This window comes from Aulonocara sp. 'chitande type north' Nkhata Bay, linkage group LG3 (assembly GCF_057382095.1).
Source record: "Aulonocara sp. 'chitande type north' Nkhata Bay isolate Kocher_YH1m ecotype deep benthic linkage group LG3, A_spYH_male_GT1.1, whole genome shotgun sequence".
In the NCBI taxonomy this organism is placed as follows: Eukaryota; Metazoa; Chordata; class Actinopteri; order Cichliformes; family Cichlidae; genus Aulonocara; species Aulonocara sp. 'chitande type north' Nkhata Bay.
Window position 1 is genome coordinate 61,845,954 of NC_141346.1, and position 18,037 is coordinate 61,863,990.

At 41.6% G+C, this 18,037-nt stretch overlaps 3 protein-coding genes and 1 long non-coding RNA gene across 5 annotated transcripts in view; 2 read left to right on the top strand and 2 right to left on the bottom strand.

Annotated features, from left to right (window-relative positions):
• LOC147336466 (protein NLRC3-like) overlaps positions 1–18,037 on the top strand; it is a 98,668-nt gene that overhangs the window by 45,321 nt on the left and 35,310 nt on the right. The gene's annotated exons all lie outside the window — the stretch shown is intronic.
• Positions 1–18,037, top strand: part of LOC147336467 (protein NLRC3-like) — an 81,627-nt gene that overhangs the window by 45,306 nt on the left and 18,284 nt on the right. The gene's annotated exons all lie outside the window — the stretch shown is intronic.
• Positions 6,901–13,955, bottom strand: LOC147336468 (uncharacterized). The gene is made up of 4 exons (XR_015128282.1): positions 13,874–13,955; positions 13,726–13,791; positions 13,567–13,622; positions 6,901–8,431 (listed from the first exon to the last, which is right to left on the bottom strand). It is a non-coding gene; the product is annotated as an uncharacterized LOC147336468 (long non-coding RNA).
• On the bottom strand, positions 13,980–16,477 carry LOC147336469 (mitogen-activated protein kinase kinase kinase kinase 2-like). 2 transcript variants are annotated; one of them, XR_015128281.1, is made up of 6 exons: positions 16,074–16,477; positions 15,871–15,994; positions 15,653–15,711; positions 15,465–15,568; positions 14,196–14,333; positions 13,980–14,107 (listed from the first exon to the last, which is right to left on the bottom strand). XR_015128281.1 is itself a non-coding variant. In XM_086285371.1 (5 exons), the coding sequence occupies exons 1-5, from the start codon at positions 16,084–16,086 to the stop codon at positions 14,283–14,285; spliced, it is 351 nt and encodes a 116-aa protein (XP_086141497.1). In that variant the 5' UTR covers positions 16,087–16,477; the 3' UTR covers positions 13,980–14,282. The 2 variants fall into 2 exon arrangements, 1 of the variants encoding a protein (XP_086141497.1); XM_086285371.1 differs by having other exon boundaries at positions 13,980–14,333.

The following is an 18,037-nucleotide window of genomic DNA, read 5'->3' on the forward strand; positions in this document are numbered from 1 at the left end:
AGTTTACAGCATAGGGATTAAGTTTACAGTATAAATACCACTGAATTGTACAAGGATTTGAAGTTTCACTGTAACTTTAACATTTTTGACAATTTTGTTTTGTTTTCTCCCCCACAGGTGAACGACTGCGTCATCAGGACAGCGACTGCCAACAAAAAGTAGAATTATTAAAAAAAACCCTGAGTTTTCTACTTTTTAGGTTCATCTCAGGTTTCCACGCTGAGTTGGTCATGACAGTTGCCATGTGTGATGGCATGCCACACATGGTAAGCTCCACACCTCACCACCCGTTGATTCACTTTAGTTTAATTTACAGTCACTACTTTAAAATATTCCATTTATTGTTCAATATCGTTTCTTTATTAAATGTATTCATTTTTCCATCACACCTTCCAATGTTTATATGGCGTGCACACATATTAACCTTGCAAGGTCAAAGCTCTGTTTTATGTTATATTAATACATCTTTGTTTGAGTTACCTGGGGGTTGGTGTCTCCTCCTGTCTGGCAAAGGGCTGGGAGACCTGAAGTACTACTGACAGCCTAATTGGATTGCACCACATGCAGGTGAACGACTGCGTCATCAGGACAACAAAGTAGAAATTATTAAAAGAGTAACTTTTATATATGTGCGTTTAAAGCAGGGTGTCAGTTTTTTTTTTTTTTTTTTCCACATATGTTGGATTATGTTTCTATATATATACTTTGTAAAGGGTATTTTAAATTAATGAAAATGAATAAATATGATTGTTTCTTTTACCTGTTTCGATGTCTGCCATATCATTAGTATGTTTCGTGGGAATTAAATGTTTATTTAACATGTACGCTATTACATTTACTCTACAAATAAAACCAAATTTAAAGGCTGTTGCATTTTATTGCCTTTTTTCTTTCCTTTTCTTAAAGTTATGAAGGCATCTTGGATGCCATTTCAGTGAGTGGGGGTTAATGCCCCACACTCTTTTCTGTCACTGCTTTGAATGCACAGACTGGTCTTAATGTTGATCTTTGTAATCTTCAGTGTTACGACCCGGCTCAAAAGCCGCAACATAAAAACAGAGATGAATAGCAGAGTGTGGGTGAGAAGAGGTTTCATCCTAAAATGGAAAACCAGGTTGGCTAAAATGGCTGGTGCCACCAAGGCAAAGACTAGTGCACTGCCGGGAAGCTTGCCTCAGGTATGCTTTTATCCACACCTGACTAGGTGTGGCCAATTAGCACCAGCTGAAAACACTGAGACGATTAGAAGCTGCAGAGGGACGTAACACCTCCTCCCTTAAAAGGGTTCCTCTAGGACCCCTAAACAAATTAAAAGTTCCTCTGAAGCAAGTTGGCATCTTTAAGCATGGATGCCCCTACATGAGGATCTGAAGTTGCCACACTGAACACACAAAAAGTAACATGTGACCAACACAAAAGAGCACAACAGTCAAACCCAAAATGATTACCTGACCTGCTACAACACAAAACCAAAAGTACACTAAAAACAACAAATCCCTTACTTTCCCTACCCTAGTCTTCAGTGGTGTACCAGGCTCGAGGCAACTTTAAACGCGAACTCGAGAGCAGGCAGCAGACCAGAGATATAGTCTCCTACCAAACTCTGAAGCGTACCCCCACCCAGGATAGCCACCAAACACAAACTAAAACAATAAAGCAAAACAACAAACAAGTGCTTCGATGGAAGGGCAGCACAGTCACCCAGCTGAAACACACTAAAGGGAGTTTGCTCAATTACACTGAACACCATCACTCACCCACTTAAAAGCAAAACAAACTGACATTCAGTCTCCACTAAAATGTCCAAAGATCCCGGACAAGCCACCACTTATGTTATGTATAGTGTGATTTGGCCATCTGAACATGCTACCTATATAAATCCCAGCAGGAAGCATGTTTTAATAGTGTGATTGGGTCATCTGAACATGCTACCTATATAAATCCCAGCAGGAAGCATGTTTTAATAGTGTGATTTGGCCATCTGAACATGCTACCTATATAAATCCCAGCAGGAAGCATGTTTTAATAGTGTGATTGGGTCATCTGAACATGCTACCTATATAAATCCCAGCAGGAAGCATGTTTTAATAGTGTGATTGGGTCATCTGAACATGCTACCTATATAAATCCCAGCAGGAAGCATGTTTTAATAGTGTGATTGGGTCATCTGAACATGCTACCTATATAAATCCCAGCAGGAAGCATGTTTTAATAGTGTGATTTGGCCATCTGAACATGCTACCTATATAAATCCCAGCAGGAAGCATGTTTTAATAGTGTGATTGGGTCATCTGAACATGCTACCTATATAAATCCCAGCAGGAAGCATGTTTTAATAGTGTGATTTGGCCATCTGAACATGCTACCTATATAAATCCCAGCAGGAAGCATGTTTTAATAGTGTGATTGGGTCATCTGAACATGCTACCTATATAAATCCCAGCAGGAAGCATGTTTTAATAGTGTGATTGGGTCATCTGAACACGCTACCTATACAACGGAGCCATTAACCACGTAAGGTAGCATATTCTGATAAGTTAGCACGGATTGATAGACAAGACTATAAATTTACGCTACGGTAGGATGTTTTGACAGAACACCGGTTCTCGTCGCCAACATTTTTCTTTTGTTAAGCTTACTGTTATCAAGGCATGGTAAATGAACAGTAAACCTTGCCTGATGACTAATCTTCCCGTTTCCCTCTCATTAATTTATTTGGGTTGTCATGGCAGAAGTATTAAACGATGCCTTTTATTAGAACATAAGCATTTAAATGGAGTAATTGTATTTGAATTAGTTAAATATGAGTGGGCAACTCTGACCATGACAAGACTGCATTTGCTCTAAAGAATTAATAAAAAATTTAGACATATTGTTGTCATTATTTTTACTCTTCAATTTTATGTGTTTTTTTCTTTAAGATGGTATCAGAAGTTGCTCCTCCACCATGAAAAAAACCATCTGCATATATTCTTTCACTACATCCACGATTCTCCTCTGTGGTCTTCCTCATTCATCCTGTTTGGAGCTTAATGTTCAACATCCTTTATCTGTTAAAATTACAGAAGGAGAAGAAAGTAATCATCAGAGCAGGAATCATGATAAATGATAAATAGATTACCAGTACATACAAACATAACACTTGCATAATTTCTCTGATAACGCTGCATTGGATGGGTTTATTAACTGTGGGCTGAAATTGTACTACAGTCTGCTGGTGAGGAACTTTTTTGAGTGTTGAATAAAATGTCCTCCACAATCTGTATATGAATTGTCATTAAAACCACAGAGATTCTTACTTATAAAGGAAAGAAAAGTGGGACAATGCCCATCAACATATAGTGTATATTTTCTGAAACATTACAAAGATGCAGGTAATTCTGGGTTCACCTGAATTACAGATTAGACTGGTGGACAAACAGATGTTGTGTACAACTGGTGACAGCATCAGTGACAACAAATTAATCAGCGAGGCTGGAAGCAGAATTAGGAGGCGTCAGAGTCAGCGAGGGTCAGAGATCGACGAACAAATTGCCCACCTTCATGGATAATGCATCCCCCTCAGAAGGATTCAAAATTAGGCCACGAAGAACAGTTCAGGAAACCTATTTTGTTTCGTCTGTGAAACTGTATAAATAAAATGTAAATTATGTTAAAGGCAAACACATTTGTAAGCCATAAGAAACAAACATGCTTTGCAATATACCTTCAAACATCTGTATAGATTTGATACATTATTTATTAACTGAATTTGCTAACATGTCTTACATAGTGAGTGTGTCACGGCTGCCGAGGCGAGCCGTGCGGAATAAATGAGGATCCAATCACAGGCAGTCGTGGAGAAGTGAAGGTGATTTATTGAACACAAAAAGAATGTGGACAAACAGCAAACGGGGCTCGAACTAAACTAAACTGGGAAACAACTAAACTACAGAGCACAATCCTGATTGAAAACGAGCAGAGGAGAATGACGATGAAAAGCAAGGAGAAGGCACGGTGGATACACTGAGTAATACAGACGAACCGGCAACATGCAGGAGAACACACAGGGCTTAAATACACACACACCAGTAATCAGGGGATGAGAGACAGGAGGGCAACACAGCTGGGAGAAATCAGAGCTGATGGGACAGGGGAAATGTAAACTGAACATACTCACATCAGACAGAGACCTTCACAATAAAACAGGAAACTCAGACACGGGGAACCAAACAAGACACAGATCTAAACAGACAGCTTCACAAACAGATGGGGTGACACCATAGACAGACAGAGACACAGACTCAAAGGCAGACCGAATATCACACATAGAACTCAAACAATAATAATAATCATCATCATCATAATAAACTAGAAAATGATAACTAAAAGCACTGGGTCACTGACCCAGGACCATGACAGAGTGTTTCTTTTACTGATGATATTTCAATGATATGTATTTTTTATGACTAAATAATGCTCTATCGAACACCTGGCAATAACAGCAGGTGTGGCAATTTTGTAATTTGTTGTTTAAATTTGATATTATTGTAGGCAGTATATTTTCTTAGCCTTTGTCATACTCATGCTTAACCCTCTCAGGCTCAAATTAAGTTTTTGTTGCTAATGCACAAAAGAATACCTGCAGTGGTACTTCTGAGTAAAAAACTCATGAAATATGTATGTGGGGTGATCAGGTTGTTAGCTTTTAACTGTTGCATATCTGCAACGCCTGCCTTGAGAGGGTTAACAAAGCAATCTCAGAAACCGTACAGTAATCTTGGGTGTGTGGGGGTCACCCAGAGTCAGAATCTAGTGAGATATCAGTGTCACCTCTTACAGTTTTCCTGTAATCTGAGCTCAAATATGAGAAAATATAGAGTACAGTACAGTAAATTGGGTAAATTTTACTGTTAATTTTCTCTGAATCGTACAGTAATTTGGGCTGTGGATCACAGGGTGGAGTGGAAAAAGTGGAAAAGTGGAGATGAACCAAAACTGGGAGTGGATTGTGAAGTACAATAGTGTCAGGACCAGAGTTGGTCAAGTTACTTGAAAAAAGTAATCAGTAACTAATTACTGATTACTTCCCCCAAAAAGTAATCCTGTTACTTTACTGATTACTTATTTTCAAAAGTAATTAATTACTTAGTTACTTTTTAAAAACACGATTTACAACCTGAATAGGTGATAAAGCGATAGATCTTTCAGCCCAATTCTACTTTTTCTGCATAATTCATCATATAAAATGTAATCAAATGGAAAAGTCTCTCTTTTTAAAACTTGTTTTATTAGTTTTAATCTTTTAACTTTATGCATCAAGCAAAAATTGAATTATATGTAACATTCTCTGACTGGAAGAAATTTGTTTAATATTTAAACTTATTTTCTGCCCATTCCAGCACATAAAATAAAATATTTTTTGTGTTTACACTCACTCTTTCAAATAGATGCAAGTAAAACACAGCAGAAAATAAATAAAATCAAAGACTAGCGGTCCTTTGGCTCTATTTTCACCTGTAAAGCAGGAGTAGGGTAGGCGGAGGTTTACCCTGGTGCAGGTGTGCCGCGGTCAGTTGAAGAATCCGCGAGTTTCTCTGTGACTTTCCCATTACGTCGTAGCGCACTCGGTGCTTGCTTGGAAGTTTAGGGGGTTTTTTCGCCGTTAAAGAAGTTTTCTTCCCACGCACAACGGACACTAATGTTTTTGTCACTTTTTATGGAATCAAACTCAAAGTAAGGTCAGTACTTCCACGCTTTAAACGCTGCACGCTCATACTCTCTCCCGCACTCGATATATTATCCATTGTTGATCTGCACACAGCTGTTGTCACGGACGTTGCACTTGCTTACGTCACTGTCATGAGACATTCTCGCAAAAAAATCACTGTTTTAGTAACGCAGCGTTCCTACGGGAAAGTAACGGTAATCTAATTATCGTTTTTGCAATAGTAATCCCTTACTTTACTTGTTACTTGAAAAAAGTAATCGGATTACAAGTAACGCGTTACTGCCCATCTCTGGACAGGACACAAAAGACTGCATTTCTAAGCCAGTCGGCACCCGTACCGTAATATGCATAAGAATAGTGCAACAACATTTTAGGTGCGGCTAGCTTGACTGTGTCTTCGTAAGTGAGGGCTCACTTGACCGCGGTCAAATATGGTGCTGGAGAAACAAACTACAGAGAACTTCGTAAAGAGAGTATTGAGTGCTTTGGCGATGTAAATGGACTGGTTCTTATATAGTACTCAAAGCACTTTAAAGAACTTGCCTCATTCAGGTGTACGCAAGCACTTTTCTCTGTAAGCACTTTCTGTGTAATGTTCACACACATTCGGAGAGCAACTCTGGGTTGGTATCTTGCCCAGAGATATTTGGCATGCAGACGGGGATTGAAGCACCTTCCTCTACTACCTGAGCAAAGCCACCCCATGTTCGTCTGTGCACAGATTTCTTTCAATACAGTATTATCACAATTGTGCAAAAATACAGGCATGAAAGCTTAAAGTGCGCGATCACAATAAAGGTGACGCTCAGAGACTGACTGAGTGATCTGAGAACTCATCAGCCCTCATCACTGCCTTCACTTACTTGCTGCTATGGGTGCAGGAATAACATAGTTATGCAGTTATCTGGGACTCTCCACCATTTGACCTTAGAACTGAAGAAGCTTCTCGGATGAGAGGTGAAACGTCTTCAAGTAACTTAAAGAAGTCCAGACGCTTTTCTTTACAAGCTCCTTTGACCAGTTATGCAGTTACTTTCTCAGTCTGCTAGAGCCTCCGCTTGAATGCAAGAACCTTCATTTATCTTCTCAAACGGAATTCAAAATGTTTTTTACAAATTGAAGGATTAAGATATAAATCGCAGAAGCATCGATCCACACATTCAAAGAAGAACAACCCAACAAACTCTTCATAAAACTCCAAGAGATATGAAAATCTTTATTTCTGTCTATTCTGTGTTGTTAATAACATCACATCTTCACATAGTAGCAAAAACATATTAAACAAACATTAATCTCAACATGCATACTGTACTTCAAGTTTCTCTCATGGAAAGGCCAGTGTTACTTTTATAGTATCCTTTCCATAAATATCATAAATATCTTTACCCATGTAGTGGAATTATTTTATTTTTTCATTTTAGTTAACAAGTATAATGTGACCACATTCACTTTTTATCAGGACAAGCTACACCACCACGGTGGTTAGCATACAATAACACTGCCTTGTTCTCAAAGCTTCTTGCTAACTGTACTTTTTTCTGAGATGTTCTCTTTAAGTAAGGATACTGAAAGTGTAAGCAGTGTATACGGTCACATCACGTGCTTAAGGTTGTGTTAGCACTGATAATTCCTTCACAGTTCTTTAAAGATGCTGAAGTCATCATATCAGCTGTAAATGCAGTGCTGCTGCTGTCCTTACGCTATACTTTCAAGCATCACACTTTCTTACTGACCAGTTTATTTCCACTTTTTATGCTCTAGTATGGTGTGACTGAATGAAGTCAGCAAACCAAATTCTGTCCATCTGAGGATGAGAAGAAACTTGCATGAAATGGGAAGAATGAGATGAAGATGGCTCCTATGCTTTAGACGTGGCACTGTTTCTGCCATTGTAAGTACGCTAATGCTTGAAAGATCCATTAAAAGTCTGACACTTCACTCTTCAGCTGGAGCGTCCATCAAGTTTTACATTCCAGGTTTCCTCGTTGGGATTACGACTCAGACGATGATGTGAAAAATTAGTTATTACATTAAACCCATAAAAGCAACACTGGCAAAAAAGCCGTGCACTTCACAGAGCAGCTTTCTATGGCCGAGCAGCTCCTGCAGGTGTAAGGTGTAGGTGTCACAGCACTCTGGTCCAAAGAGGTTATGTGCAGCATGCAGACAGAAAATGGCTTTACAGAATATGACTGAATGTTGAGGCACCAAAACACACTCAGTCTGCCCCTCAGTCTGATCAAGAAGAAAACCTGACTGAGCGCTTCATAACATCAGTACGATGATGTCCCAGAGGCCATGTTCAGGTTATTCTCCCGTCCACACTGAGCGGGCGGATCAGTGGAGTCTGCATTAGCTTTAACAGAAAGGTCTGATTTAAGCAGGTAAGCTGAATAGACAAGAAAAGCTAGAAAGCTTTATCAACTATAACCCCAGCGAGGACCTTGACAGGTGTCTTGTGTACAGGTGAAGGCTGGACAGTCAGCAGGATACCTTCCTAACATTTGTCATTCCCAGCATTGAACCGTTTCCTGGCACAGCCTCAGTGAAACAGAGCATCGTTTCCACCCCACAGTTACAGACAGGCTGTGCTTTTCTTTGGTAACACCGTCGAATGAGCCCCGTGTCCTCTCTCAGTAGCTGCTTTCGTGTCCTGTCAGGATGTACAGGCTGCTCAGTGCTGACGGGTCATCAGTCGGTGTGCTCTGAAGGATGATGTCTCTGCACATTGTCAGCAAATGAGAAGGAGATGAGTTGTAAAGGAGAGCCAGAGAAAGGCAGTACTAACCTAAAGCCAGTGCCTCCACCTGCTTCTACTCCTCCCACCTCTAGTACTAACACTACTCTACTGATACTACAACCACTGTAGTTTGACTTTAATGCTACACACTGGTACAGTACTGGTACACTTACTGGAGTTTTACTCCTGTTCCTGCTCATCACCACGCCTACTACTTTTTAAAACTTTATGATAAGTGTGAACATTTACACACCAGCATACAAACAAGTTTAAAGTAGAAAAAAGGAAGCAAAGAGCTGAGAAATACATAAAACATAACACAGAAGAAAAAGAAACCTTTGCAGGGATTCCTTCTACACCCAGTTTGAGTAAAAACTAACTGAAACACAAGGAAAGAAGATAAGATCAACTAAAATAAGGGTTGTATAATAATACTTAGTACTGGCAGCCACCAGCGCCAAGCCTCAGCCTCCCAGTAGACACACCTATGGTACCGATTTAAAATCCTACATGTCTTTGTTCTCAGGTTATCACGTTCACAAACTTTGGTGTCCACGCTATTTGCCTGCCAGGCTGACAATGATTTAGATCACAGAAACATTTTTAAGCTGTTATTCCTGGTTTCACAGTGGAAAACTCCGGGTAACGTCCATTATCTTTGCTCCTGTATAAGACTTTCCTGAATGCTGAGGTTTGGTCTTCCACATGAAATTCAGTACTTTTGTTTCAGTTTCATTAATGATGCATTGATTTTGGACATCGATGTAATATATATGTGATACACGACAGTCTTTGAGTCCGTCCTTCTCATATATAATCCCACTGTTTTTGCACTTCAGATGATTCCAGTAATGACTGATTTAAAAAAGAAAAGTGAAATATTTCTAATGAACTCACCACGATTCTTATTACAAACTTCATTAAGAGCTGCTGGATCAACAGGGGTGTCCTGGATTTGTTAGTAATATAATATAGTAATATATTATTATTAGTTTTAATTATTTAGTCAAAAATCAATTCCAGACTGCTCTGAGCAACATGCTGCAGCGAGAGTCCTGACAGGGACTAGAAACAGAACATTTATTGGCTCCCTGTTTTATCCAGAATAAAAGATTCAAAATCCTCACATAAAAGGTTTTGAATAATCAGCCCCTGTCTTATCTTAATGACCTTATAGTACCATATCACCCCATTAGAGCACTTCGTTCCAAGTATTTAAAAGTAAAATGGGAGCCAGACCCTTCGGTTTCCAGGCCCCTCTTGGTAAATGGTAAATGGACCGGTTCTTATATAGTGGTTTTCTACTCTGAGCACTCAAAGCTTGCCTCATTCACCCGTTCACACCCATTCATACTCTGACGGATGCACCGAAGAGCAACTTTCATGCAGGATATCTGGCATGTAGACGGGGAGTAGGTGACCTGCTCCCCCACCTGAACTACAGCCACCACTTCTGTGGAACCAGCTTCCAGTTTGGGTTTGGGAGACAGACACCCTCTCTACTTTTAACATTAGGCTTCAAACTTTCCTTTCTTCCCTGAATCCTCCCTTAGTTAGCCTAAGTCTAGGCTGCTGGCGGGTTCCCGTGATGCACCAAGTGTTTCTTCTTCAGTCGCCCTTTTCACTCACTATCTGTTTAAACACCTCTCTGCATTCAATCATTAGTTGAGAATATTCTCTGGCTCTCTTCCCCAGATTGTCTTTGTCCCGTCTTCCTCCTCTCACCCCCCCAACCAATCGCAGCAGATGCCCGCCCCTCCCCCAGCCTGGTTCAGGTTTTCACCTGCTAAAAGGGAGTTTTTCACCTTTGTGCACCATAATTGCAGGGCCTTTATCTTAAAATATACAGTGTCTTGAAGTGACTATTGTTGTGATTTGGCACTAGAATAAAGAAAATTAGCACTAAGGAAAGTAGTTTTCTGTACAAAGTGTCAGGTAGACAGTAGTTGGTAACTTTAATGGCTGTTTTTCTTTGGAGGGCTGCATGCAAACACATAGGCTGCATTTCCTAAATCCTTGGATCTGAGTAACCAACAGAACAAACACTCTAGTGTGACTCCTGCTTTAATGCTACCATTAATGCTAGCAGTATTCATGCTACTTCCACATGCTACTCTGAAAATCACTTCCAGGTCTATTAACAATAGTATCAAGAAAAATACTATCCTGATTACTTCTGATGTACTAGGATTACTAGTTTCTCACAGTGATTAATAGCTCTTGTCAGCTGTTGAGCTAGTTAATAGGTATGCCCTCGTTGTCATCTGTTGTGATTTTATTTTGAAAGGATGCTTCCTGTTATGCTGCAGAGTGCACGCGAGAGTTCAATAATAAAAACTAAGTGTTGTTCCGGTGAAAAGCCGATGCCCCACGTGTGATTATTCCTCCGTCTAGACAATATAAGTATCTTCAATATTCATGCAGATTCCGCTGGAAGACCCGTCTCTGCTAACAGGTTATGGGCCCAGGAAAACATTGAAGCTACGCCAGGGGAAAGTTTACCACCAGAAAAGTCGCAAAGTACAGCGTGTTCGGTGAGGGCTAGCGTGCTAAGTTAGCACCATGAATAAGCGTGCTGGTGAACCCAGTGGCCGATGGGCAAGGTTGGTTTTTGACGGAGATGAGAAGAATTATGAACTGTGGGAGACAAAATTTTTGGGACATCTTAGATTACAAGGTCTAAAAGACACAATATTGAAAAGTGATGACGACGATGAGGACGACGAAGATAAGAATGCCCAGGCCTATGCAGAGTTAATACAGTTCCTGGATGATAAGAGTTTATCGCTCGTGATGAGAGAAGCTGCCGATGATGGACGCGAGGCACTGAAAATTTTAAGAGACTATTATGCAGGAAAAGGTAAACCAAGAATTATCAGCCTTTATACTGAACTGACTTCTCTGAAGAAAGCAAGCAGTGAGAGCGTCACGGAGTACATCATACGCGCAGAGACATTTATTACAGCCCTGAGAAATGCTGGAGAGACACTTAGTGATGGTCTGCTTGTAGCGATGGTGTTAAAAGGTTTACCAGAAACATTTAAACCTTTTTCCGTTCACATTACGCAAAGTGAATCAGAAATCAAGTTTGCGGAATTTAAAACGAAACTCCGCAGCTATGAGGACACTGAGAAAATGCGCTTAATGGAACAAGAGGATAACATCATGAAGGCGAGAGTGCAACCCAGCGTGAGACCCGCAGCAGCTGCTAATGACCACAGGAGAGACATGTCAGACATAGTCTGTTTTGGTGTGGCCAACGGGGACACAAGGCCAGAGCATGCCGCTACAGACAGTGGTGCGGTCACTGTAGGAGCAACACCCATCGAGAGTCGACTTGCAGGAGACGACAACGGAATGATGAAGCACGCACAGCCTCGGAGGAGGGCGACAACGCAGAGAGCGACGACACCTATGTCTTCCGGATGAGCGATGACTACGCGGCACCTCAACAGCCACAAGACATCAGGACCAAAGGCCTAATGGTGGATACTGGCGCAACATCACACATCCTGAATGATAAAACAGCGTTCAAGAAATTTAATGACGACTTCCAGCCGGGAACGCACTGTGTGGAATTAGCTGATGGCACCAGGTGTAAAGGAGTGGCTGAAGGCAGAGGAGATGCAGAGGTGTGCTTGATTGACAGCAGAGGGAGACAGTGTAAAACAACACTGAAAGACGCCCTATGCATTCCCTCATTTCCACAGAATATCTTCTCTGTGAGAGCGGCCACCACGAACGGAGCCACTATCATCTTTAAGAAAGGAAGGAACGTCCTTCAACACAGAGACGGTACAAAGTTTCACATCCATGAGCACAACAGACTTTATTACCTTGAGACTGTAAGTGAGTACGATGATAAGTGTAATAATTGTTTTGATGTGCAGACATGGCATGAAATTTTGGGACATTGCAATCATAGTGACATTCTGAAGCTACAAAATGTGGTTGAAGGTATGAAAATCAAAGGGAAAACTGACAAAGAAAGTTTGAACTGTGAGGTGTGTATTCAGGGAAAATTTGTCCAGACTAGGAATAGAAACCCTGACAGGAGAGCTGAGAAACCTCTCGAGCTGGTACATACGGATCTAGCAGGGCCGATAGATCCAGAATCACGAGATGGACACAGATATGCATTATTGTTTACCGATGACTTTTCCGGTGCAGTATTTGTATATTTTCTCAAAAACAAAAGTGAAACAATGCAAGCAACTGAAATCTTTTTGGCCGATACAGCCCCACTCGGGAAGGTGGGAAACATGTTCTAAGGTACCTGAAACAATCAAAAGACAAGACATTGTGCTACAGGAAAAGTGACAAAGATTTGAGAGTACAAGGTCACAGTGACTCAGACTGGGCTGCGAATGTGACTGACAGGAGGAGTACTACAGGTTACTGCGTAAGCCTGAATGAAGGAGGTACTTTGGTGTCATGGCGAACAAAGAAGCAGCCAACTGTTGCCTTGTCAACTTGTGAAGCAGAGTACATAGCTTTGGCAGCAACAACACAAGAATGTTTGTACTTGACACAACTGTTGCAAAGCATGTATGAGCATCAAAAGAGACCGCCAAAGATTTTTGAGGACAATCAAGGGACTATTGCATTGGCAAAGAATCCTGTTAACAGACAGAGGTGTAAGCATATCGATATCAAATATCATTTTGTGAGATCAACAGTTAATGCTGGAAATTTGATATTGGAGTATTGTCCGACAGGTCTGATGGTGGCCGATGTTATGACAAAGCCAGCAACAAAGGGGAAGTTATTGAAGTTTGAGAAATATATGTTTGGAGTGTAAACAAATAGTAAAGAAAAACTGTTTCTTTTGGAATGCATGTAAAGCTGACAATGTGAGTGCAAGTGGGGGTGTTGAGCTAGTTAATAGGTATGCCCTCGTTGTCATCTGTTGTGATTTTATTTTGAAAGGATGCTTCCTGTTATGCTGCAGAGTGCACGCGAGAGTTCAATAATAAAAACTAAGTGTTGTTCCGGTGAAAAGCCGATGCCCCACGTGTGATTATTCCTCCGTCTAGACAATATAAGTATCTTCAATATTCATGCAGATTCCGCTGGAAGACCCGTCTCTGCTAACATCAGCATACAGTTAACATACCTGTTTGTTCCCAGAACTCTGAACACACGACTCTCATCTGTAATTTCTTGTGTTACCTGCACATAAAGTGAAAATTCACATGTGTAATGACTTAGAACTAATATGATAAGCACATGATACGAGCTCAGCCAACGTTGGATGAATTTACTAGTTCATCACCTCATCTGAAACTCCTCCCTTTGAGGCCATGCTTCCAGAACGCCAGCACACTATCCTGCAAGCAGACTGACAGAACAGGAGGTGTCACTCAGCTTTCAGGACACACATCAGCTCTCATTCACTTTGTTTGTCACATCATTATTTCTACCTAGTGTTTCAATGGGGAAGTCAAAGACTATTTCTGCAGCCAGCTGTCTGGATGGAAGTACTTGCAGGTTCACGATCTTTACAGTTCCTGTCCAAACAGTACACAGATTGAGAATGAGCATGAAAGACATTTGAAGGATTCACAATATGCGAGGGGACTTACTTTCCAAGGTGATGAGAACAGTGTCTCGGTCCAGCTGGGTTACCTGCACGACTCTGAGTGCTCCACTATCTCCTGATGCACGGAAAGAAGGAAGCTTGTTGCAACAAGTTGAAGCTTGAAGCTTCAGGAAGTCAGCAGAGACACGCAGAAACGGTCCTACCTGGCACTGGAACAGGAGCGCCGTTCAGCTCTATAATATCAAACCTGAGCTGTTGGCCGGTTGGTGGTTTATCATTACTACAGTCTCTCACTCCAACACACAGCTGAGAAGAGAATCTGGGAGTCTGATGGCGAGTTGCTGTGAAACAGTCACCAAGGAAAACAAAAAAAACTAAATAAATTCTCATGGATGGTTAAGTGATGCTTGTTAAACCTGAGCTGAACCTGTTCATACAACCGTCAAAAACAGCACAACAGAATTCTTGTATGATTATTAAATCTTGAGATTAAAGATAAACCGATGCCATCCACCCATCCATCCATCCATCCATCCACCCACCCATCCATCCATCCATCCATCCACCCGTCCATCCGTCCAGCCGTCCATCCATTCATCCATCCATCCATCCATCCATCCATCCACCCATCCATCCATCCATCCATCCATCCATCCATCCATCCATCCATCCATCCATCTGTTCGTCCAAACATCCACCCACCCATCCATCCATCCATCCATCCATCCATCCACCCGTCCATCCATCCATCCACCCGTCCACCCATCCGTCCATCCATCCATCCATCCATCCATCCATCCATCCATCCACCCGTCCATCCATCCATCCATCCATCCATCCATCCATCCACCCGTCGATCCATCCTTCCATCCATCCATCCATCCATCCATCCATCCATCCATCCATCCATCCATCCATCCCCTAACTGCATGTCTTTGGACTGATGCCACTTTTCCATAATGTTGTGACACAGGCGTGTTTCTCCAAGCAGCACTGTGTTAGGACTGCAGACAGGCTTAACACAGAGCTCTGTTCTCACAGTACATACATTATCGTTATGAAATGTGCGAGACATTCACAAAAAAACTGTCAATTATCTGTGCTATGTGATCTAATGGTGCATGCTGGCGTTGAACTGTGTGCTGATAACACTGTTCCTGTAGCACAGAAAACACATGGTAACCATTCAGTTACACGAGCTTGGACCCAGAGAAGGTGCTGTTGGTGTTTTTGGACGGCGTTTATACAACGTTTCTTTTATTTAGTCTCTAAAATCTTGTTGGGCTTGAATAAAAAGTATGCATATGTTATTAAAAAAAATCAATTACATTCTTCAGCTTCAGATTTTGATATGCTGTCTGTCTACTTTTATGTAATTCAGGTCTAATGACTGGTTTGCATTGTGGAAATAGGGTTAGAGTTAGAAAGGAAGGCATTTATTCAGGTGGCAAGTTCGACATATCTGTACAAACCTTTAGATGCATGAACTTTTGAAGAGGCTCATACCACAAGAGTAAAACCAGGCCAGATGGGACAGCCCCGCACAGATATGTACTATCTGTGTATGGGTTTCTTGCTGAAACAGAGAGAGCAGGACTAAGTGTCTGCAGTTGTTCTCCGTGAACAAACAGACTGACCAGAGTAACTCGGCATTGCTTACCTACACTGCACCTCCTACAACCTTTAGTGTCAGGAATCTTTACAGATATGGTAAACTTTCTGTGGCCAACAGAGAATATCCAGGTCAGAACAAGCAGACAAAATTGGGTTTACAGTATCCTCCTTCCTCAAAATCAAGTGGTAGCATCATACATGACATTATTAACACTGCTGCACCTACAGCTCCTGTTTCCCTGCATCTGTGATGGCGTGTCGTACCTGAGACTGATCCGCTCAGTGAGGCGGTTGGTGCTGAGCGACAGGCTGCTGTGTTTCTTGTGCAGATGTCCTTTCTGTTCAAACAGAGCTGGCAGGCTGTGCGAGTAAAGCTGGGCCGACTTGCCTGCAGGATGGAGCCTTTTTAGAGCAGCATATTATCGAGTGGACACAATGTTCTCCATTTGTGTCACGCTGTTTGTTACCTGATACGGACATCAGCACATTGTTCAGAACATATAGCCATATACATCGCTGAGGGAGGAGCTGTGGGGAAAAGACAAGCAGTTCACTGAGACTTCAAACATCCAGCTTCAGTCATCAGACTGTTCCAGAAACATCATTTCCTGGTTTTCAGTGCTCCTCCTTTCATCAGGAGCTGCACTCCTTACTCAGGTTTTTCAGGGTGATGCGATTAATGACTTGCACTTTTTTGTTATTACTTGCATTTTTACACAATGCTCTTCTACTCTGACTGACACTTTCAACTACCAGCTTGACCGCGCATCACTCTTTTCTACCTCAAAACGACCAGTTACACATGTCTGCATGAATTCTGCACGCACGTTTGCACTACAAGCTGCACACAAACACGTGCGCACATCCATGATTTACTCCAAACCTAACTTAACCTTCGGCGCTTTTTAACTTTCAACCCCTTCAGTGGAAACATTGGGAGAAGTTTGCCAATGTGGTATTATAATATTATTTTATGCCAAGTTAGACCCCTAATTGAAGATTGTGAATTATTATGTAGTTTTAGTTTGCATTATTCTCCTGAATTAGAAGAAGGTGATAACTATTGCATTTGTTAAACTGATTTGCATTACATTAGACTGCTGATTTATTGTGAATGAATGATATTGTTTCATGATGCATTATACTGCTGAGTTATAAGAAATACTGTTCGCAGAAAGTCATCGCCTTATTTGTCTGATTAGAAGAGAACAGAACATGCTGGAGTTTTCTGCCCCATCTCAGCAGGAGCAGATAAACAGGGAGCCAAGGTCGTAGCTTAGGCGCCGTGTGAGAGAAAGCATGTGAATGTTTAGGCTTTTATGATAAGGTGGGAGAACCAGAGGCTATAAGAGTTTGAGCAATGCTCCACCATTTTGAGATCTGATGCTGTCTGCGTACGGTGTCCATCTCCCACGTGTGTGATCATTAAAATCATCGTTTGACTCAACCCGGTCGGACCAGTGTTGTTATTGTGGTTTTTCCTCTTGTATCCATCCCCAATATTTGAATCCGTAACACCATCAAACTCGTCGTTGGAGGGGAGAGGGAGGGGAAACAGGAGGACAAAGGATGGCGGGAACAACTGAGCTGTAGTGCTTTTTTTTTTTTCAACTGTGCAATATTTGCAATATTGTTTTATATTCGACCTTTTTTGTGGGGCAAATAATATTGACACCAGTCATTTTGTGTTTTTCTGAAATTATTCTGTTATTGTGTACAAAATATTAAAAAAATTCAGCTATATATGTTGATGCATGCTTTTATTACCAGTCGCATTGATTGCTGTAACGCCCTGCTCTCTGGTCTCCCCAAAAAGAATATATCACCCTTACAACTTTTACAAAACTGCAGCTCGTGTGCTGACGAAGACCAGAGGGTGGGCCCACAGTACACCGGTTTTAGAATCGCTGCATTGGCTCCCCGTGTATTTCAGGATCGATTTTAAAGTTCTTTTATTGGTTTTTAAATGTCTTAATGGTCTGCTTCTCTCAATGACTATCGCCCTGTAGCCCTCACCTCAGTAGTGATGAAGTGCTTTGAACGCCTGGTCAGAGACTTCATCATTTCTTCACTACCAGACACACTGGACCCACTACAGTTCGCTTACCGTCCAAATCGTTCCACAGACGATGCCATCTCTCATCTCCTCCACACATCACTCACTCACTTGGACACTAGAAGGGGGAATTATGTTAAAATGCTCTTCATAGACTACAGCTCTGCATTTAATACCATAATTCCCTCCACACTCACCACCAAGCTGGAGCATCTGGGACTCAGCTCATCTATGTGTCAGTGGATCTCCAACTTCCTAACTGGCAGACCACAGGCAGTAAGGATGGGCGGACATGTCTCAGCCTCCACCACTCTCAGCACTGGAGCCCCCCAGGGGTGTATTCTGAGCCCCCTGCTGTACTCTCTGTACACATAT

Excerpts from the sequence above, each read along its gene's own strand:
- LOC147336469 (XM_086285371.1), bottom strand. Across the intron at positions 15,569-15,652 it reads TTGTAGGAGGTGCAGTGTAG|CAAGAAACCCATACACAGAT; the intron begins GTAAGCAATGCC and ends TCTCTGTTTCAG. Across the intron at positions 14,334-15,464 it reads AAAAGTTCATGCATCTAAAG|CAACTCGCCATCAGACTCCC; the intron begins GTTTGTACAGAT and ends ACTGTTTCACAG.